Genomic DNA, 23,095 nt, shown 5'->3' with positions numbered 1-23,095 from the left:
AACTTGAGACCATTACTCCTTGTTCTGTCATCTTCTACCACTGAGAACAGTCTAGATCCATCCTCTTTGGAACCCATTTTCAGGTAGTTGAAAGCAGCTATCAAATCCCCCCTCATTCTTCTCTTCTGCAGGCTAAACAATCCCAGTTCCCTCAGCCTCTCCTCATAAGTCATGTGCTCCAGCCCCCTAATCATTTTTGTTGCCCTCCGCTGGACACTCTCCAATTTATCCACATCCTTCTTGTCGTGTGGGGCCCAAAACTGGACACAGTACTCCAAATGAGGCCTCACCAGTGCTGAGTAGAATGGAATGATCACATCCCTCGATCTGCTGGAAATGCCCCTACTTATACAACCCAAAATGCCATTAGCCTTCTTGGCAACAAGGGCACATTGTTGACGCATATTCAGCTTTTCGTCCACCGTAACCCCTAGGTCCTTTTCTGCAGAACTGCTGCCTAGCCACTCGGTCCCCAGTCTGTAGCAGTGCATGGGATTCTTCCGTCCTAAGTGCAGGACTCTGCACTTGTCCTTGTTGAACCTCATCATATTTTTTTTGGCCCAATCCTCTAATTTGTCTAGATCCCTCTGTATCCTATCCCTACCCTCCAACGTATCAACCACTCCTCCCAGTTTAGTGTCATCTGCAAACTTGCTGAGGGTGCAGTCCACACCATCCTCCAGATCATTGATGAAGATATTGAATAAAACCAGCCCCAGCACCGACCCTTGGGGCACTCCACTTGATACCGGCTGCCAACTAGACATGGAACCATTGATCACTACCCATTGAGCCCGACCATCTAGCCAGTTTTCTATCCACCTTACCGTCCATTCATCCAGCCCATACCTCTTTAACTTGCTGGCAAGAATACTGTGGGAGACTGTATCAAAAGCTTTGCTAAAGTCCAGAAATAGCACATCCACTGCTTTCCCCTCATCCACAGAGCCGGTTATCTCATCATAGAAGGCAATTAGGTTAGTCAGGCATGACTTGCCCTTGGTGAATCCATGCTGACTGTTCCTGATCACTTTCCCCTCCTTTAAGTGGTTCAGAATTGATTCCTTGAGGACCTGTTCCATGATTTTTCCAGGGACTGAGGTGAGACTGACTGGCCTGTAGTTCCCTGGATCTTCCTTCTTCCCTTTTTTAAAGATGGGCACTACATTAGCTCTTTTCCAGTCATCCGGGACCTCCCCCGATCGCCATGATTTTTCAAAGATAATGGCCAATGGCTCTGCAATCTCATCGGCCAACTCCTTTAGCACCCTCAGATGCAGTGCATCTGGCCCCATGGACTTGTGCTCGTCCAGCTTTTCTAAATAGTCCCGAACTACTTCTTTCTCCACAGAGAGCTGGTCACCTCCTCCCCATACCGTGCTGCAGAGTGCAGCTGTCTGGGAGCTGACCTTGTCTGTGAAGACAGAGGCAAAAAAAGCATTGAGTACACTAGCTTTCTCCACATCCTCTGTCACTAGGTTCCCTCCCTCATTCAGCAAGGGGCCCACACTTTCCTTGACTTTCTTCTTGTTGCTAACATACCTGAAGAAACCCTTCTTGTTACTCCTAACATCTCCGGCTAGCTGCAACTCCAAGTGTGATTTGGCCTTCCTAATTTCACTCCTGCATGCCTGAGCAATACTTTTATACTCCTCCTTGGTTATTTGTCCAATCTTCCACTTCTTGTAAGCTGTTCTTTTGTGTTTAAGACGAGCAAGGATTTCACTGTTAAGCCAAGCTGGTCGCCTGCCATATTTACTTTTCTTCCTACATATCGGGATGGTTTGTTCCTGCAACCTCAATAAGGTTTCTTTAAAATACAGCCAGCTTTCCTCGACTCCTTTCCCCATCATGTTATTCTCCCAGGGGACCTTGCCCATCAGTTCCCTGAGGGAGTTGAAGTCTGCTTTTCTGAAGTCCAGGGTCTCTGTTCTACTGCTCTCCTTTCTTCCTTGTATCAGGATCCTGAACTCGACCATCTCATGGTCACTGCCTCCCCTTTCTTAAAAAAGCGAAGGTTTCAGAGTAGCAGCCGTGTTAGTCTGTACTGCAAAAAGAACATAAGCTTTCGTGGGCTACATCCGATGAAGTGGACTGTAGCCCACGAAAGCTTATGCTCAAATAAATTTGTTAGTCTCTAAGGTGCCACAAGTGCTCCTGTTCTTTTTTAAAAAGCAAACAGAATGTTGGGAATCACTGACTGCCGCTGCACACTGAGAGGATGTTTTCAGAGAACTATCCACAATGACTGCAAGATCTTTCTTGAGTGTTAACAGCTAATTCAGACTCCTTCATTTTGTATGTATAGTTGAGATTGTTTTCCAATGTACATTACTTTGCATTTATCAACATTAAATTTCATCTGCCATTTTTGTTGCCCAGTCACCCAGTTTTATGAGATCCCTTTGTAATTCTTCGCAGTCTGCCTGGGACTTACCTATCTTGAATAGTTTTGTATCATCTGCAAATGTTGCCACCTCACTGTTTACCCATTTTTCCAGATCATTTATGAATATGTTGAACAGCACTGGTCCCAGTACTGACCCCTCAGGGATACCACTATTTATCTCTCTCCATTCTGAAAACTGATAATTTATTCCTATCCTTTGTTTCCCATCTTTTAACCAGTTACTGATCCATGAGAGGACTTTCCCCATGATGGCTTACTTTTCAAAAGTCAATTTAAATTAAATCCTTTTTTTTTTTAAATTATATTTTTTTAAAAATCTAGACCTGTTATGTGTTTTGGTGTAACTTGCATTATTCTTATGTTCAATTTGCATAATCCTAACAAAACATTTACTTTATTCATATCTCTTATTGGTCCTTACACCCCCCCCCTGTAAATTCGAACACCCCCCCTAATTTCAATTCCTGGGGAAACCACTGAGTACAATACATTCTTACTGTAGCCTCATGCTGTTGTGGGCTGAAAGTATGGGTTTGGTTCATACCTAGGAGTAAGAAACTTGCTTACCTGAGGAAGTTGCCATATCTGATTTTAAGTTTATATACACTTCTGCCTGCATGAAGAAACCTTGTTTCGGGTAGTGGATATGTAAAAGGTTTTAAAAACATCTTTTTTCAGAATACCAACCTAGGTAAGCAAGAGAAATCAGATGTTAAAAATATTAAATCCATCCCAATCCATGTCTGTATCTTTCATAGTAGAAGACAAGAGTATTATACATACAACTTTTATTCTAGAGCAAGTTTGCCTGTCAGACCTGTACCCTGGATCTCCCTTGAACCTAACCCCATAATTCTGCACATTTTGCTACTAACTGGAGATTTAATTGCTGAGAGTAGTAAAATTGGTAGTAAAAGGGACATTTGGTGTATGTATAAGATGAAAACAATTTAGTGCTACCACAGCTGACTGTTGAAAGGAAAAAAAAATTCCTCTTAGAGTTTAGGCTTGTGTTTCTATCATTACTTACTGCACACACAAAATGAACTATTGTATTTAAAAATACTAAACTTAGGTAGCCACATTAAAGTACTTTCACGCCTATTCAAAAAATTTGGAGGCTTTTTTCCCAGCATAAATCTGTAGCCAACTTCTACTCCTTAATTATTAAGTGAGTGGAACTGATATGCTGGATTTAATTTCCTTCAGACAGTTTTAAAACCTGGGATAGCTTGGATCTGATTATCAGAGGCACTGAGCAACCACAAATACACATGAAATCAATGGGAGTTGAAGTTGCTCGTCACCTCTAAAATATTAGGCCCAATGCATCTCAAATTGAGAACCCACAAAAGGAGGCACCTAATGTCTGAATGTCTAATGATCATGTCTGAAAAGGTTGTCCTTAACATTAAGGTTTCATGTGCTGTCTTGAGCACTGCCAATTTTCAAAGAACAATTCTGAAAATATAAAGGTTTCTAAAGGAAACCATAGGTGACTCCACTCAGTATACCTATTTCAAATGGTACCTTCAGTCACTGTGCCTGTAGATAGGAATCTGTGGGTTTTGCATTGAGATATTTTGCAAGATCTGCCTGCAAATCCCATCATTTTTAATCTTCAGGATCCTAATTCTGCATTGACGTCCCTCTCTTCAACACTGCATCTACCATCCATCTATGCAGCCCCTGGTGAGTATCTCAAGTGGGCTCTGCTCCTCCCATTGGACAAGAAGTTTCATTTGCTTTGCCCACCAACACTTACTGTCAGTTTCTGAGCATCCGTATGGTCTGTGCTCCATATGAGCTTCACAAATATTGCAGCCTCTGCAACACAGCCCCACCAAGATAAGGTCTCCCCACAAAATTAAGATGTCAGTCTGTCCTGCAGTGGCTGAAGACTGTGGGTACCAATCTCAGGGTAGACTGTTAGGAAACAGCAAAAAAACCCAAATTGGCTGAGAGTTCTATACTTAGATTTTACCAGCCAATTATCAACTGTAAACTCCTCGGGCACTAAAACAGCCTTAACACGGAGTCACAGATAGTCCCCTTGGATACTCCAATCTGTCTTGCCACCCAGGTAGGCTTGTCTTTATGATAGATGGTCCCTTACACCGAAGAACACAGCAACATTCAGATTAGTCCCAGGTCAAGTGCACCTTAGATTTCACGCCAAAAACAACACTTGTAGCCAATCCTATAATAAACTATCTAAAGATTTATTATATAGGAAAAAGAAATAGATTTACAAGATTAAATCAAGTAAACATATATACATACACAAATGAGTTCCAATTTGAAGTTTCAAAAGAAGTTCTTTAAATAAGCAACCTCTGCGTGTCCTTTAGGGCTAACCCAGGCTAAGCACTGTGGATCTTTTGCTTATGCTTCATAATCCTTGCCCCTCATAGTCCAAGCAGCATAAAGATATAGTTCCTCCTTGTTAGAGGTTTTTATCCCTTCCCTCCTTCTGCTTCAAATTGCAAATTCAGCTGATGGGAAGAATTCACTTGCACATCTCCTCTTCATGGTGGGGGAAGAGGGGAGAAAGTCCATTTTGATGTGCCACAATAGTTTGTCTGCTGTTGCTTGATCTTCCTTGTGAGGCAGGACACAACACCTTCTGTTGGAGGCCAACATTTCACACTAATTAATGTCTCTCTTCTGTCTGGTGATTTAAGCCACGGCTACATTATAAAATTAAATCAACCTAACTTACATCGGCATACAGCCACAGCAGAAATTACATCGCTTGTGTGTGTCTACACTTTGCTCCTTGTGTCAGTGGTGCATGTCCTAACCAGGAGCACTTGTATCAATTGTACTGCCAGTGTGGAGCATTGTGGGACAGCTCCAGAAAGCCAGTAACAGTCAACATAAGCAAGGCAGTGTCTACACCGATACTGTGTTGACAAAACAACACCGACCTTGGTTCTACGCCACTCTTGGAGGTGGAGTTATTAAGTCATCATAGGGGGGCAGTTACATTGGCAGGAGTGAAATTTAAGTGTAGACACTTCCATAATTAGGTTGACATAAGCTACCTTGCATCGACCTAACTCTGTAGTGTAGACCAGACCTTACACAGTTATACAGCCTTACAATGCAAATGCTCAAATATTACCTTAAAATATGGGATACAGATGTTTTAAGAGATTAGAGCATGCAGCAATTTAAAAGCATTCAATGAAGTAAACGTTCAGCACATTTTTATAACTCTAATATCTATTTTAACAATACTAACATACAGGTGCACAAGACTGATTCCAACTATATATTTGACAATATCCAAGTGAGGCATGGGTCCTTGGCATGAGTTGGCATCTAGTTTGCCAGCATCACATAAGAATTGGAAGCAACTCAAAACATCCATCAATAAACACACACTTCAGTGAGTAAAATACATGGCTAATTAGTAGTGCTGCAAATTTGTCACAGTATTTTTTTTTTAAGAAATCACAAATCACAAAGCAGTCACAGTAAATCTAGTAAAAGTAACAGGTTTATCGCTCCATAATTTTTTATTAAAAAAAGCCATGACATATGAAATTCAACTATAGTGTCCTTCTCACCACAGCCAAAGGGACAGCAACCAGCTACAGTAACACCCCCTGCCCCAGCACCACAACCCTAATACCTGGCCAGGGAAATGAGAAAGCCCCCATGTGGCCAAGGGGCTGGAAAGCCCACCCTCCGTTCACCCTACTGTGGTGGCTCCTGTGTCCCAGGAGGCTGGGTCCAGAGATGGAGAGCAAGCTCCCCACACAAACACTCACCCCAGGCACTGTGATCTGGCACACAGGATTGCAGTGCCACTCAGGTTTGGCCCACTATGATGGTTCTTGGGTCAATTTGAGGAAATCTTGCCTGTGCCTGACTGGGTGTCTGTGCCCTAACACCAGCCTTTCAGATACTCAGCACTTTCCTCTGGGTTATACCAGCCCTATCTTTGTCTTGTAGATTAAACAAGAGATGCAAGCCTGTCACCGAGTCCCTTTGAATCATTCCTCTGGGATATCCAGCCCCTGACACTGGATATTCACAGAAATCCCAGATCCTCTGTCCCCAGAGGAACACTGTGCCCCAGCTTACTAGTTTTACTTTAAACCCCCTTTCTTGTGTAACAGCACTTGCAATAAAACAAAAGAAAAAACAGACATTCTACAAAAACAGGAAGGTGTAGTAGAAACAAATGGCTAAAATACACAACAAAACTATAAAATGCAAACCTGTCTCTATACTTATTAATAAGTACCTTTCCTATCTAATAAAGTAGGTTCCCCGCCCCAAAGTTCAGTATGCTGCAGAGCTGGCTTCACAGGAATCCAATTTTTCATTAGAACACCCCTTCTCCTCAGGATGTCGCCTCAATAAAAAGGATGCAGTGGGTCTTTCCCCAGCTTATGTTTTCATTAAATAGTCTTTTGTTGCTGTTCATAGACAGGGCAAACCTCTGTCTTGTTGTAATGTTCCTTTTTTATATATACCTTCAGGAGATTTTGATTGTTTGCAGTTGTCTCTGATGGTTTTCCAATGAACTTCTTAGGATTGGGTAAAAGGCTAAACAATTGAGCCATGCATTGCACCACCAGCTAAACAGGGCAGGATGACAATTTCTTCCTGCCTGAGGCCTGGTCTACACTACGCGTTTAAACCGGTTTTAGGAGCGTTAAACCGATTTAAAGCCACACCCGTCCACACTAAGAGGCCCCGTATATCGATTTTAATGGCTCTTTAAATTGGTTTCTGTACTCCTCCCCGACGAGAGGAGTAGCGCTAATATCGGGATTAACATATCGGAATAGGGTTAGTGTGGCCGCAAATCGACGGTATTGGCCTCCGGGCGGTATCCCACAGTGCACTACTGTGACCGCTCTGGACAGCATTCTGAACTCTGATGCACTGGCCAGATAAACAGGAAAAGCCCCGCGAACTTTTGAAATTCATTTCCTGCTTCCCCAGCATGGAGAGCTCATCAGCACAGGTGACCACGCACAGCTCATCTGCACAGGTAACAATGCAGTCTCCTAAGAATCGAAAAAGAGCCCCAGCATGGACTGCACGGGAGGTACTGAATCTGATCGCTATCTGGGGAGAGGATTCAGTGCTAACAGAACTGCGTTCAAAAAGACGAAATGAAAAAGTATTTGAAAGAATTGCAAGGTCTATGACAGATAAAGGCCACACCAGGGACTCACTGCAGTGCAGAGTGAAAGTCAAGGAGCTCAGACAAGCCTACCAGAAAACCAAAGAAGCAAACGGAAGGTCCGGGACAGGGCCAAAAACATGCCACTTCTACGCTGAGCTGCATGCAATTTTAGGGGGCTGCGCCACAAGTACCCCACCCCTGTCCGTGGATTCCGAGGTGGGGGTTGTAATCTCTGCCATGGCTGAGGATTATGCAGACGGGGAAGATGACGATGAAGAAAGTGAGGAGGACGACCTTGCAGAGAGCACACCGCACTCCGTGAGCCCCAACAGCCAGGAGCTTTTTCTCACCCTGACGGAATTACCCTCCCAACCCACTACCCCAGACAATGAAGCCATGGAAGGGACCTCTGGTGAGTGTACCTTTGCAAATATCAAAGATTGTTTTTTAAGCAAGCGTTTTTTAATGATTAATTTGCCCTGAGGACTTGGGATGCATTCGCTGACAGTATAGTTAATTAGAAAAGTTTGTTAACATGTCTGAGGATTGAGCGGAAATCCTCCAGGGACATCTCGATGAAGCGCTCCTGGAGGTACTCCAGAAGCCTTTGCAGAAGGTTTCTGGGCAAGGCAGCCTTGTTCCGTCCACCATGGTAGGACACTTTACCACGCCATGCATGTAGCAAGTAATCAGGTATCATTGCATGGCAAAGCATAGCTGCATATGGTCCCAGTGATTGCTGGCATTCAAGAAGCATCCGTTCTTTATCTCGCTGTGTTATCCTCAGCAAAGTGATATCATTCAGGGTAACCGGTTGAAAATCAGGAATTTAAGTAAGGGGGATGGCCATTTTCCTACTGGGTTCGTGGACTGCAGCAGCTTAAAAAAAATCCTTTTCTGCACGTAGCCAAGCAGGGGGAGGGGAGGAGTGAAATGCCGATGATCTTTTTCGTGTTTGGTCAGCGGGGATCTTCCCCAAGCTACCAGACAGGCAGTGCGGGGGCGGGGGAGGGTGTTGATTAGCAGGGAGCTAGCATGGTATTAGCCATGTGTTGGGGGGAGGGGTAAATCACTGCAGAAGCCGAAAGACAGTGGCTTACCATGGCCGCATGCAAGGTGAATTCTGATGCCCGGACCTGTGTCTGTGAGATCTGTAACCCCAGAGCTGCAGGCACTCAGTATTAAGATGAAAAATGCGACCTTGTAGGGAAATCACATGTGCTATGTAAGGTGAATAGTGCTGTTCACTGTGAAAGAGTATAACCATTGTTCTGTAAAATGTATCTTTTTAAATACTTCTCTCCCTCATGCAGCTGCAAATTTTTCAAGCCTCCCTACTCCATCCCAAAGGCTAGCCCAGATAAGGCGGAGGAAAAAGAAGATGCGAGATGAAATGTTCTCGGATATTATGGAAGTTACACGCAAGGAAAGAGCTCATCTGAATGAGTGGAAGGACGTGGTATCAAATTACAGGAAAGATGCCAGTGAACGTGAGGACAGGAGAGACACCCGAGATGAGAGGTGGCGTCAGGAAGACCGGCAGGAAAATCAGAGGTGGCGGCAGGAAGATCAGCGGTGGCGGGATGCAACTCTGGGGCTGCTGCGTGATCAAACTGACATGCTCTGGCATCTGGTGGAGCTTCAGGAACGGCAGCAGGATCACAGAGTGCCGCTGCAGCCCCTGTATAACCACCCTCAACCCTCACCATGTTCCACATCCTCCTCACCCAGATGTGTACGAATGCGTGGGGGGAGGCTCCGTGCACCCGCCCACTCCACCCCCGTGGACAGCCCAACCAGAAGGCTGTCATTAATGTGAAATTTTTTTACTGCCCTTCTCCATCCCTCCTATCCTCCTCCCAAACCACACCCTTACTTCTCTCCCTCTTTTTATAATGAATTAATAAATAAATCATGATTTTTAAAATATAGTGCCTTTATTTGCATAAGTAAGCTGTACTCGAAGGGGGAGGGGGAGTTGCTTACAGGGAATGAGTCAATCAAGGGGGGTGGGTGTTCATCAACAAACACAGCAGTCACACTGTACCCTGGCCATTGATGAAGCTCGTTTTCAAAGCTTCTCTGATGCGCACCGCTTCCTGGTGTGCTCTTCTAATCTCCCTGGTGTCTGGCTGTGCGTAATCAGCGGCCAGGTGATTTGCCTCAGCCTCCCACCCCGCCATAAAGGTCTCACCCTTACTCTCACAGAGATTGTGGAGAATACAGCAAGCAGCAATAACATAGGGGACATTGGTTTGGCTGAGGTCTGAGCGAGTCAGTAATGTGCGCCAGCGCGCCTTTAAACGGCCAAATGCACATTCCACCACCATTCTGCACTTGCTCAGCCTGTAATTGAACAGATCCTGACCACTGTCCAGGCTGCCTGTGTATGGCTTCATGAGCCATGGCATCAAGGGGTAGGCTGGGTCCCCCAGGATAACGACAGGCATTTCAACATCCCCAACTGTTAATTTCTGGTCTGAGAAGTAATTCCCTTGCTGCAGCCGTTTAAACAGTGTAGTGCTTCTGAATACGCGAGCGTCATGAACCCTCCCTGGCCATCCCACGTGGATGTTGGTGAAACGTCCCTTGTGATCCACCAGTGCTTGCAGCACCATTGAAAGCTTAGTGATTGCTTTGGCTACTTGCATCACAGCAGCCCCCACAGTAGATTTGCCCACTCCAAATTGATTCCCGACTGACCGGTAGCTGTCTGGGGTTGCAAGCTTCCACAGGGCTATGGCCACTCGCTTCTCTACTGTGAGGGCTGCTCTCATCTTGGTATTATGGCGTTTCAGGGCAGAGGCAAGCAAGTCACAAAGTTCCATGAAAGTGCCCTTACGCATGCGAAAGTTTCGCAGCCACTGGGAATCGTCCCACACCTGCAACACAATGCGGTCCCACCAGTCAGTGCTTGTTTCCCGGGCCCAAAATCGGCGTTCAATGGATAGAATCTGCCCCATTACCATCAGGATCTCCAAAGCGCAGGGGCCCGCGGTTTGAGAGAATCCTGTGTCTACGTCCTCATCACTGTCATCGCCGCGCTGCCGTATCCGCCTCCTCCTCGCCTCGGTTTGAAGGTCCTGGTTCACCATATACTGCAAGAGAGTGCGCGAGGTGTTTAAAACATCCACGATTGTGGTATTGAGCTGAGCAGGGTCTATGCTTGCTGTGTTATGGCGTCTGCTTCACCAAGCAAAAAAGGCGCGAAACGGTTGTCTGCTGCTTTCAGGGAAGGAGGGCTGAGGCTGTACCCAGAACCACCCGCGACAATGATTTTTGCCCCATCAGGCACTGGGATCTCAACCCGGAAATTCCAAGGGGCGGGGGAGGCTGCGGGAACTATGGGATAGCTACGGGATAGCTACCCACAGTGCAACGCTCCAGAAATCGACGCTAGCCTCGGACTGTGGACGCATACCACCGATTTAATGTGTTTAGTGTGGCCGCGCGCACTCGATTTTATACAATCTGTTTTGCTAAACCGGTTTATGTAAAATCGGAATAATCCCGTAGTGTAGACGTACCCTGAATGAACCATTGCTGAGACGTATTATCCCCTGGTGACCAGGAGTTATTCCAAATCCATAAAGCATACTTTCAATATAAATACAAAGTATCAGAGGGGTAGCTGTGTTAGTCTGTATCCACAAAATCAACGAGGAGTCTGGTGGCACCTTAAAGACTAACAGATTTATTTGTGCATAAGCTTTTGTGGGTAAAAAATCCCACTTCTTCAGATGAATGGTTTTTTACCCATGAAAGCTTACGCCCAAATAAATCTGTTAGTCTTAAGGTGCCACCGGACAACTCTTTTTTTAATATATATATATATACACATTATTCCTTATATATTACCCCATACATACACCTCATAATGATTATGAATCTTGACAAGTTACAAGCTTTCTCATAGATATCTTACATGTTACCCTTTATGGATAAATATCCTGTAAGACATGTTTGGTATAGTGAGTTTGTCCAGTCTAAGTAAGAGTTATTTGCAAAGAACAAGGGACCTTTCTCCTAGGAGCTTCTGTGTCACACCTTCCTACCCCTTTGTCAGGCCAAACCTGAAAGGCACCGCAACCCCATGTGCCAAGTTGCAAACCCCAAGCCCTGCAGGACACAGGAGCCACCCACCGCTGCAGGATAAGTGCACACCAGACTCACCCTCCAAACAGCCCCCCTGGGATCTGTCCTCCATACAGTGCTGGTGGCCCACCTAGAGCCTTCCCACACAAACAGAAAAATCATGGTATCCGTGACATTTTCTCCACTGTGACAAATCTGCAGCCCTACTAATTAGACATAAGACCAGATCCTTAACCCCTGGTAAGTCAGCAGCACAAAGAGGACTGGGCAGTAGAGAAGTATTCCCCTGTCATGGTGGAATCTTGAGCAGGCACAGGGCATTATTTTCTGGTGCAAGCAAGGACTAGTGACCAATTTTGGCCCAGCATTCCCTATAAGCTGGAGGCATAAAAGTGGCATATAGTCAGAAAGAAATGGTTACTTACTGTAACTGTGGTTCTTTGAGATGTGACAAAGCTTGACAAAGTCCTGGCTGGGATGATTTAGTTTGGGTTAGTCCTGCTTTGAGCAGGGGGTTGGAATAGATGACCTCCTGAGGTCTCTTCCAAGCCTAGTCTTCTATGATTCTATGATGCAGATGTGTATTCCACTTAGGTGTGTGCACACCCAGCACACCAGAGCCAGACAATTTTGCCTAGTAATACTTGCAGAGGAGTGGGGCTTGTGCCTGCCTCATGGCCATAGCCCCTCCCCTGGCTAATTAGGCGGCACCACCCCAAGCCCCCTCAGTCCCTTCACAGTGAACACTCAGAGACTAAACCAGGCCTGCACAACATGCGGCCCGTGTGGGCTCACTGTGCGGCCCGCGGGCAAGCGGCAAGGTGGGGCTGCTGGGTTCGCCCCCTGCCCGGCGGGGGGCAGAGGGGCACCTCACAGCCCCGCGTGCCGCGCTCCAACCGCCCTAACGGCCAGCACCGCACGTATCTCCGTCTCCCACTCCCCCCGCCTGGCATACAGCGGGTCCATCACTTCCGGGGCCTGCTGAGGCGGGAAGTGCTGGGCATGAGGCAGAGCCAATAAGTGCCGAGTAAGGGGAGGGGTGCCTGGCCTGGGCTCGAGCCGCAGCTCGGGTGGGTGGGGGGTGACTGGGCCGAGACCCCCTCCCTCCAAACTCCCCCCTTTGGTTGGGGGCGGGGTGGCTACTGCACTGGTTGGTCCCAGGGCAGCCTCCGTAGTGATCAGAGGGGCAGGGGTTGAATTGTCTGTGGGCGGCCGGGAAATCTCCAGGGGAGACGAGTGTGTGTGTCTGTGTGTGTGTGTTGCACCTGCCCTGCCCCGCTCCGACTGCTGCCCCCTTCCCTGGTCCAGAGATCTTCCCCCTCCCTGGCCCTTTTCACACTGCCCCCCCTCCAGGCTCCCTGCAGCTCCTGTTTGTGTGTTGGACAGTCACATCCAATTCCTTCACACTGCCCCCCTTTCCCCTCCCCTTATTTCATGGGGGGATGATGAGCACACGGGCGGGCAGTGGCGGTGAGGCTTTATACTTGGGGGGGTGTTGTTTCCGCAGGGCCGGGCAGCGCTGGGGCGAGGAATGGGGGGGCTGGGCAGCGCTAGGGGGGGTGTTTCGGTGGGGCCAGGAGGTTCGGCCCTCAGCTGTTTTCTTTGGAGTAATATGGCCCTTGCTGCTTTACGAGTTGTGCAGGCCTGCACTAGACTCCAACGGATGGACAGAGGGTGATCATGGAATACACGTCTGTATCACATCAAGAAAAAACACAGTTATAGAAAGTTATCTTTTCTTCTTTGAGTAGATGCAGCTGTTTATTCCTCTTAGGTGACTCACAAGCAGTACCCACCGGGGGTAGGGCTTGGAGTCTATTTAAACAAGGACTGCAGGACTGCCTTCCTAAAGTTTGCATCTACTCTTGATGCCACAGTAATGGCATAATGATTCATAAACCTATGCATCAATGGCCATGTGGCAGCCCTGAAAATATCCAATATTGAGACGTCACTTAAGAATGTTATTGACGTAGACTGCATTCTCATAGAATGAGCTTGTACCCATAGAAGGGGGTGTAGCCGAAGCTGTTTCGTATGCAGTCTTGATGCAGGAAGTTATCCACTTAGAGATCATCTCTGAGGAGACTGCCTGTCCTTTCATATGGTCTGGAAATGACACAAACAGATGAGGTGAAGACTGAAAGGACTTAGTCCTTTCCAGATAAAAGACCAAACATCATCTGATGTCCAAAGGGTGAAGACACTTGCTCCTTGGGAGATGAATGTGGCTTAGGAAAAAACACAGGCAAATCTGGTTTAAATGAAATAGAGAGACCACTTTAGACACAAATTTTGGGTGCAGCTCCACCATCACTTTGTCTTTGGAGAATGGTGTGTAACAAGGCTCTGACATCAAAGCCTGCAATTAATGCACTCTCCTCGTAGGTATTATTGCCACAAGGAATGCAGAATTTTTTTACATAACAGAGAAAAGGGGCAAGATGCTAGAGGCTCAAACAGAGGTCCCATGAGAGCTCTTAACATCATATTAAGGTCCCACCAGTTCCCATGCCAGTGAATGGAGAATCTCACCATCATCGCATTGGAAAACACCAATCTTCCATGAATGGGTGGATGAAAGGCTGAGATCACCACTGGATGCATCCTCACTGAGCTAAGCTTAAGGCTGACAACTGAAGATGCAGCAAATACTCTATGATGCAGCAAATACTCTATAATACTAGCCAGTGTCAAGCTGAACTCTGCAGGGCAAGGACCACATTGAAAAAAAGCTTCCACTTTGCTGAATAGTCCATCTTGGTAGAGAGGCACATACAAACTGTCATGGAAAGCTGAGAATGCAGATTGAGACAAAAGCAGTGAATTGTCTGGAAATGGTCATAAGAACATAGAACATAAGAAAGGCCGTACCGGGTCAGACCAAAGGTCCATCTAGCCCAGTATCTGTCTACCGACAGTGGCCAATGCCAGGTGCCCCTGAGGGAGTGAACCTAACAGGCAATGATCAAGTGATCTCTCTCCTGCCATCCATCTCCATCCTCTGACGAACAGAGGCTAGGGACACCATTCTTACCCATCCTGGCGAATAGCCATTTATGGACTTAGCCACCATGAATTTATCCAGTCCCCTTTTAAACATTGTTATAGTCCTAGCCTTCACAACCTCCTCAGGTAAGGAGTTCCACAAGTTGACTGTGCGCTGCGTGAAAAGAACTTCCTTTTATTTGTTTTAAACCTGCTGCCTATTCATTTCATTTGGTGACCCCTAGTTCTTGTATTATGGGAATAAGTAAATAACTTTTCCTTATCCACTTTCTCAACATCACTCATGATTTTATATACCTCTATCATGTCCCCCCTTAGTCTTCCCTTTTCCAAACTGAAGAGTCCTAGCCTCTTTAATCTTTCCTCATATGGGACCCTCTCTAAACCCCTAATCATTTTAGTTGCTCTTTTCTGAACCTTTTCTAGTGCTAGAATATCTTTTTTGAGGTGAGGAGACCACATCTGTACACAGTATTCGAGATGTGGGCGTACCATGGATTTATATAATGGCAATAATATATTCTCAGTCTTATTCTCTATACCCTTTTTAATGATTCCTAACATCCTGTTTGCTTTTTTGACCGCCTCTGCACACTGCGTGGACATCTTCAGAGAACTATCCACGATAACTCCAAGATCGTTTTCCTGACTCGTTGTAGCTAAATTAGCCCCCATCATGTTGTATGTATAGTTGGGGTTATTTTTTCCAATGTGCATTACTTTACATTTATCCACATTAAATTTCATTTGCCATTTTGTTGCCCAATCACTTAGTTTTGTGAGATCTTTTTGAAGTTCTTCACAATCTGCTTTGGTCTTAACTATCTTGAGTAGTTTAGTATCATCTGCAAACTTTGCCACCTCACTGTTTACCCCTTTCTCCAGATCATTTATGAATAAATTGAATAGGATTGGTCCTAGGACTGACCCTTGGGGAACACCACTAGTTACCCCTCTCCATTCTGAGAATTTACCATTAATTCCTACCCTTTGTTCCCTGTCCATTAACCAGTTCTCAATCCATGAAAGGACCTTTCCTTTTATCCCATGACAGCTTAATTTACGTAAGAGCCTTTGGTGAGGGACCTTGTCAAAGGCTTTCTGGAAATCTAAGTACACTATGTCCACCGGATCCCCCTTGTCCACATGTTTGTTGACCCCTTCAAAGAACTCTAATAGATTAGTAAGACACGATTTCCCTTTACAGAAACCATGTTGACTATTGCTCAAGAGTTTATGTTTTTCTATGTGTCTGACAATTTTATTCTTTACTATTGTTTCAACTAATTTGCCCGGTACCGACGTTAGACTTACCGGTCTGTAATTGCCGGGATCACCCCTAGAGCCCTTTTTAAATATTGGCGTTACATTAGCTAACTTCCAGTCATTGGGTACCGAAGCCGATTTAAAGGACAGGTTACAAACCTTAGTTAATAGTTCCGCAACTTCACATTTGAGTTCTTTCAGAACTCTTGGGTGAATGCCATCTGGTCCCGGTGACTTGTTAATGTTGAGTTTATCAATTAATTCCAAAACCTCCTCTAGTGACACTTCAATCTGTGACAGTTCCTCAGATTTGTCACCTACAAAAGCCAGCTCAGGTTTGGGAATCTCCCTAACATCCTCAGCTGTGAAGACTGAAGCAAAGAATCCATTTAGTTTCTCCGCAATGACTTTATCATCTTTAAGCGCTCCTTTTGAATTTTGATCATCAAGGGGCCCCACTGGTTGTTTAGCAGGCTTCCTGCTTCTGATGTACTTAAAAAACATTTTGTTATTACCTTTGGAGTTTTTGGCTAGCCGTTCTTCAAATTCCTCTCTGGCTTTTCTTATTACACTCTTGCACTTAAGTTGGCAGTGTTTGTGCTCCTTTCTATTTGCCTCACTAGGATTTGACTTCCACTTTTTAAAGGAAGTCTTTTTATCTCTCACTGCTTCTTTTACATGGTTGTTAAGCCACGGTGGCTCTTTTTTAGTTCTTTTACTGTTTTTCTTAATTTGGGGTATACATTGAAGTTGGGCCTCTATTATGGTGTCTTTAAAAAGGGCCCACGCAACTTGCAGGGATTTCACTTTAGTCACTGTACCTTTTAACTTTTGTCTAACTAACCCCCTCATTTTTGTATAGTTCCCCCTTTTGAAATTAAAGGCCACAGTGTTGGGCAGTTGAGATGTTCTTCCCACCACAGGGATGTTGAATGCTATTGTATTATGGTCACTATTTCCAAGCGGTCCTGCTATAGTTACCTCTTGGACCAGCTCCTGCGCTCCACTCAGGATTAAATCTAGAGTCGCCTCTCCCCTTGTGGGTTCCTGTACCAGCTGCTCCATGAAGCAGTCATTTAAAGTATCGAGAAATTTTATCTCTGCATTTCGTCAGTTGGCAGAAACGCTCATGAAATCGTACAGTCTATTAGGAACCCAGTGAACTCAATTTTCTGTGTGGGGACCAGCACTGACTTTCTGGTGTTTGGGATGAGTCCCAGACAGTCGAGTAAACACAGTGTAATGAGTATGTGAGAAAGGACTCTTTCCCTGGACATGCCCCTGAGTAGCCAGTCATGCAGATATGAGAAGACGTGGATTCCCTTCTTCCTGAGGTATGCTGTCACCACAACTATACATTTAGTAAAAACTCAGGGGTCAAGAGACAGACCAAAGGGAAGGACTGTGTACTGAAAGTGATAGTTTGCCACAACAAACCAGAGAAATCTTCTGTGACTTGGGAGAATCACCAAATGGAAGTAAGCATTTTGAAGCCCCAGAGCAGGAAACCAGTTGTTCTGAGTCAGTGCAAGGAGAATAGTTGATAGCTGTCCAATTTACAAAGTCATACATGGACAGCAATGCCTGCTGGTTCGCAATCTGCATTTGTTTTCCTTAAAATGCCAGTCAATTTAAATTTTTCTTGATTAAACTTGTTCACTTCAGTTAAACCACTGAACTTGTTGGCCATTTTTCTGCCTACATTCATCTTATTTTCAGTGGCATGTTTTTGGAATTTGACACCCCTTTTTGTCACATCAGTTAAATCACTCAAACCACCTAAATTCCCCTTCAAAAAAGTTACCTTAATCCCAAAACTAATTTGAACTTTCTACCTAAAGTTGTTTACTTTAAACTGTCTAATCTGAAATGCCCCCCCTAAACATTTTCTGTTAAGCTACCAACAAATTCAACTTCAAAAAAAATAATTTACCTCACTGAAAGCATCAAACTGATTTCAGATTTTACTATCTTCAATTTATTTACTTAAGGCTATGTCCACACTTGGAGCTGGGGATATACCAAGCCTTTGAGTTTGCCTACAGTGCGATGTAAACCTGGGCCCAGACTCAGGCATGTGCCCAAACCTCCCTTCTGTCTACACACAAATCTCTCAGACTCGGGCTCAGAAGCTAGGGTCCCAGGAGCCTATGGGTGGAGGGTCCAAGCCCGTGTCAAGCCATGACCCAGGATTTGAGCCCTATTGCTTTACAGTATAGACACAGCCCCTTTTGGCATGTGTCCCAGGAGTCTGTCAAAGATATCCCACAATCCTATCAGCCAACTTCCTTTGTCCTCTCTAGCCCAAAAATTTCCAGCTGACTCAACTGAAAATGGAAGCTACCCCACTCCCTCCCGCATAGCACTAATTCAGTGAATCAGCATTAATCCTTCCATTGTCTTGTGACCACCATGCTGCAAACACTCCATGAGAAAGCCTTCTGTGTTTGCAATGGAGACCAGCCAGAACAAGGCTTTTGAAAAGCAAGCTGCTTCATGGTCATACAAGCCACCAAGCAAGATTTGTGAAATGCAAATGAAGAACTTTAACCGAAAAGTGCTAATTTCAAAGGAAGCGGTCATTGTGTATGATGACTGGAGGTCAAAGCCTCAAAATGCATTCCTCACTCTCCATCATCAGAGGAAAAGCCCATGTGAGTAGTGAAACCATGATCTTGTTTTCTGTGAAAAGAAGCTACAAGTCGGATTCAGGGAAAGATCCTTCATCTCTGGACTGCTTGGACTCCTACAGAGAAGTGTACCAAATGCACACCAGAGATCCCAGAGACAATCTGGGTACCCTGACGTTTGGGAAACTGGAAGTTTCTCCAGATCAGTGGCACCGCTATGGGCGCCCACATGGCCCCACAATATGCCAACATTTTTATGGCTGACCTGGAACAACGCTTCCTCAGCTCTTGTCCACTCACGCCCCTTCTCTACCTACGCTACATTGATGACATCTTCATCATCTGGACCCATAGGAAGGAGACTCTGGAAAAATTCCACCATGATTTCAACAGCTTCCACCCCACCATCAACCTGAGCCTGGACCAATCTACACGGGAGGTCCACTTCCTAGACACCACAGTGCAAATAAGTGATGGTCACATTAACACCACCTTATACCGAAAACCTACCGACTGCTATGCCTACCTTCATGCCTCCAGCTTCCATCCTGGGCACACCACACGATCCATTGTCTACAGCCAAGGACTGAGGTACAACCGCATCTGCTCTAACCCCTCAGACAGAGACCAACACCTACAAAATCTCCATCAAGCATTCTCAAAACTACAATACCCGCACGAGGAAATAAGGAAACAGATCAACAGAGCCAGACGTGTACCCAGAAGCCTCCTACTGCAAGACAAACCCAAGAAAGAAACCAACAGGACTCCACTGGCCATCACATACAGTCCCCAGCTAAAACCCCTCCAACGCATCATCAGGGATCTACAACCCATCCTGGACAATGATCCCACACTTTCACAGGCCTTGGGTGGCAGGCCAGTCCTCGCCCACAGACAACCTGCCAACCTGAAGCATATTCTCACCAGTAACTGCACACTGCACTATAGCACCATAGTAACTCTAGCTCAGGAACCAATCCATGCAACAAGCCTCGATGCCAACTCTGCCCACATATCTACACCAGCGAAACCATCACAGGACCTAACCAGATCAGCCACACCATCACCAGCTCATTCACCTGCACGTCCACCAATGTAATATACGCCATCATATGCCAGCAATGCCTCTCTGCTATGTACATCGGCCAAACTGGACAGTCTCTACGGAAAAGGATAAATGGACATAAATCAGATATTAGGAATGGCAATATACAAAAACCTGTAGGAGAACACTTCAACCTCCCTGGCCACACAATAGCAGATCTTAAGGTGGCCATCCTGCAGCAAAAAAACTTCAGGACCAGACTTCAAAGAGAAACTGCTGAGCTTCAGTTCATCTGCAAATTTGACACCATCAGCTCAGGATTAAACAAAGACTGTGAATGGCTTGCCAACTACAAAACCAGTTTCTCCTCTCTTGGTTTTCACACCTCAGCTGCTAGAAGAGGGCCTCATCCTCCCTGATTGAACTAACCTCGTTATCTCTAGCCTGCTTCTTGCTTGCTCATATATATACCTGCCCCTGGAAATTTCCACTACATGCATCTGACAAAGTGGGTATTCACCCACGAAAGCTCATGCTCCCAAACATCTGTTAGTCTATAAGGTGCCACAAGACTCTTTGCTGCTTTAACCTCTCAATAACTCTCATTTTCTTTTCTTAGATAATAAACCTTTAGTTAGTTTACTATAGAATTGGCTCCAGGCATTGTCTTTGGTGTAAGATCTAAAGCAGGGGTTCTCAAACATCTTTGCATCGTGACCCCATTCTGACAAAAAAAATTACGATGTGACCCCAAGGTGCCAGGCAAATCCTGAGCCCGTTCCGGGCGGAGGGGGGGGGCCAGACCTGAAGCTGAAGGGCTTCATCCCTGCTGCCCAAGGTTGAAGCCAAAGCCTGAGCCCCAGCAAGTTAATGCCAGCCATTAAAACAGGGTTGTGGACCACTTTGCGGTCCCAACCCACAGTTTGAGAACCGCTGATCAGAGTACCAATTTCATCTGGGGTGACTAGTCTCTTGGGACAGGGCACAAGCTGATGTGGTGTGATTTTTTGGTTTAAGTGACCTTTTATCACAAAGTCCAGTTTGTCTGGGTGATAAATGGATTTGGAGTACTGTGTCCAGTTTTGGGCCCCACACTACAAGAAGGATGTGGATACATTGGAGAGAGTCCAGCGGAGGGCAACAAAAATGATTAGGGGGCTGGAGCACATGACTTATGAGGAGAGGCCGAGGGAACTGGGATTGTTTAGTCTGCAGAAGAGAAGAATGAGGGGGGATTTGATAGCTGCTTTCAACTACCTGAAAGGGGGTTCCAAAGAGGATGGATCTAGACTGTTCTCAGTGGTAGAAGATGACAGAACAAGGAGTAATGGTCTCAAGTTGCAGAGGGGGAGGTTTAGGTTGGATATTAGGAAAAACTTTTTCACTAGGAGGGTGGTGAAGAACTGGAATGGGTTACCTAGGGAGGTAGTGGAATCTCCTTCCTTAGAGGTTTTTAAGGTCAGGCTTGACAAAGCCCTGGCTGGGATGATTTAGTTGGGTTTGGTCCTGCTTTGAGCAGGGGGTTGGACTAGATGACCTCCTGAGGTCCCTTCCAACCCTGAGATTCTATGATTCTATGATTCTATGATAAGGTAGACTGGAGAGTCTAAGGAGACTGTCTGTGACTCCATGGTAAGACTGGTACAATGATCCAGAAATTCACATTTGTCACTAGCTTGGTGAAATCTAATTATAGAACATACCACCAGTTTGAGGTATCGGCCCTGTTTTCTGACAGTCTGCCCTGAGGCACTGTGAGTCACTCCAGACAGTGTGACAATCATACAATTTTGATTTGAAATAATAAAGTTAAACACATGATCAGGAGCAATTAGACATTACTAAGCAAACACTATTGCTCTATAAAGTTATGTATAGCAAATCACACTTCAATCACTTCCTTATATGAACCCATACTCTGACTCCTCTCCCTGCCATATCATAATTTATCAAGTCTTTCATAAGCATATTGTATGGATGGCACGCAAGCCCCCAGACCTCCCAAGCACTGAACGCCCCAATTTAATTGATCCTACCCCCCTCCAAAAGCACATTCTTAGAGGTACTATATCTTCTCTTCCATTGGGCCATGCAAGTTCATAATGTGAGAACACAAAGCGTCCCTGACTTCTGTTGCCTGGGTGATCCAGTCCCAACTGTGGTAGGTACACTTTCTGGCTGAGTGTACTGATTCAGCAGCCCCTCTCTGTCATAGGTCACCTCTGTGCATCCAGATCTTCCCCCCCTCTGCACCTAGACCCCCTGCTGAGCTGCCTGCACCCAGATTGCCCCACACAGAACCCTCTCACCCCACTGTGGTAGTTCCAACTAAATACCAGGTAAAGCTCTTGAGCTTAGCCCATGATCATCCTAGTGGCCATTCTGGGGTGAACAGAACCAAAGACCGTTTGGGGAAGTCCTCCACTGGGAGGGAATGGGCAAGGACATTGCTAATTATGTCCGGTCTTGTGAGGTGTACCAATGAGTGGGACAGCCCCAAGACTAGGTCAAAGCCCCTCTCCAGCCACTCCCCATAATTGAGGTTCCCTTTCAGCGAGTAGCTGTGGATATTGGGCAAATAACCAGGGAGGAGTATAAAAGTATTGTTCAGGCATGCAGGTGTGAAATCAGGAAGGCCAAATCACACTTGGAGTTGCAGCTAGCCGGAGATGTTAGGAGTAACAAGAAGGGTTTCTTTAGGTACGTTAGCAACAGGAAGAAAGTCAAGGAAAGTGTGGGCCCCTTGCTGAATGAGGGAGGGAACCTAGTGACAGAGGATGTGGAGAAAGCTAGTGTACTCAATGCTTTTTTTGCCTCTGTCTTCACAGACAAGGTCAGCTCCCAGACAGCTGCACTCTGCAGCACGGTATGGGGAAGAGGTGACCAGCTCTCTGTGGAGAAAGAAGTAGTTCGGGGCTATTTAGGAAAGCTGGACGAGCACAAGTCCATGGGGCCGGATGCACTGCATCCGAGGGTGCTAAAGGAGTTGGCCGATGAGATTGCAGAGCCATTGGCCATTATCTTTGAAAAATCATGGCGATCGGGGGAGGTCCCGGATGACTGGAAAAAAGCTAATGTAGTGCCCACCTTTAAAAAAGGGAAGAAGGAAGATCCAGGGAACTACAGGCCAGTCAGTCTCACCTCAGTCCCTGGAAAAATCATGGAACAGGTCCTCAAGGAATCAATCCTGAACCACTTAAAGGAGGGGAAAGTGATCAGGAACAGTCAGCATGGATTCACCAAGGGCAAGTTATGCCTGACTAACCTAATTGCCTTCTATGACGAGATAACCGGCTCTGTGGATGAGGGGAAAGCAGTGGATGTGCTATTTCTGGACTTTAGCAAAGCTTTTGATACAGTCTCCCACAGTATTCTTGCCAGCAAGTTAAAGAAGTCTGGGCTGGATGAATGGACGGTAAGGTGGATAGAAAACTGGCTAGATGGTCGGGCTCAACGGGTAGTGATCAATGGTTCCATGTCTAGTT

At 45.8% G+C, this 23,095-nt stretch overlaps 1 protein-coding gene across 6 annotated transcripts in view; it reads right to left on the bottom strand.

Annotated features, from left to right (window-relative positions):
• MAJIN (membrane anchored junction protein) overlaps window positions 1–23,095 on the bottom strand; it is a 169,961-nt gene that overhangs the window by 128,856 nt on the left and 18,010 nt on the right. For 5 of the 6 annotated variants that reach the window (XM_045007060.1, XM_045007061.1, XM_045007055.1 and 2 more), the window contains exons 3-4: window positions 4,176–4,336; window positions 2,978–3,097 (exon numbers count right to left, since the gene is read on the bottom strand). In XM_045007060.1, coding sequence (XP_044862995.1) covers window positions 2,978–3,078 — 101 coding nt within the window. In that variant the 5' untranslated portion in view covers window positions 3,079–3,097; window positions 4,176–4,336. The remainder of the gene's footprint in view (window positions 1–2,977; window positions 3,098–4,175; window positions 4,337–23,095) is intronic. The other variant, XM_045007057.1, reaches the window with a different exon arrangement.

This window comes from Mauremys mutica, chromosome 2 (assembly GCF_020497125.1).
Source record: "Mauremys mutica isolate MM-2020 ecotype Southern chromosome 2, ASM2049712v1, whole genome shotgun sequence".
Classification (NCBI taxonomy): domain Eukaryota; kingdom Metazoa; phylum Chordata; order Testudines; family Geoemydidae; genus Mauremys; species Mauremys mutica.
Note: the sequence above shows the minus strand (reverse complement) of the source record. Positions and strands in the feature narration are given on the sequence as shown.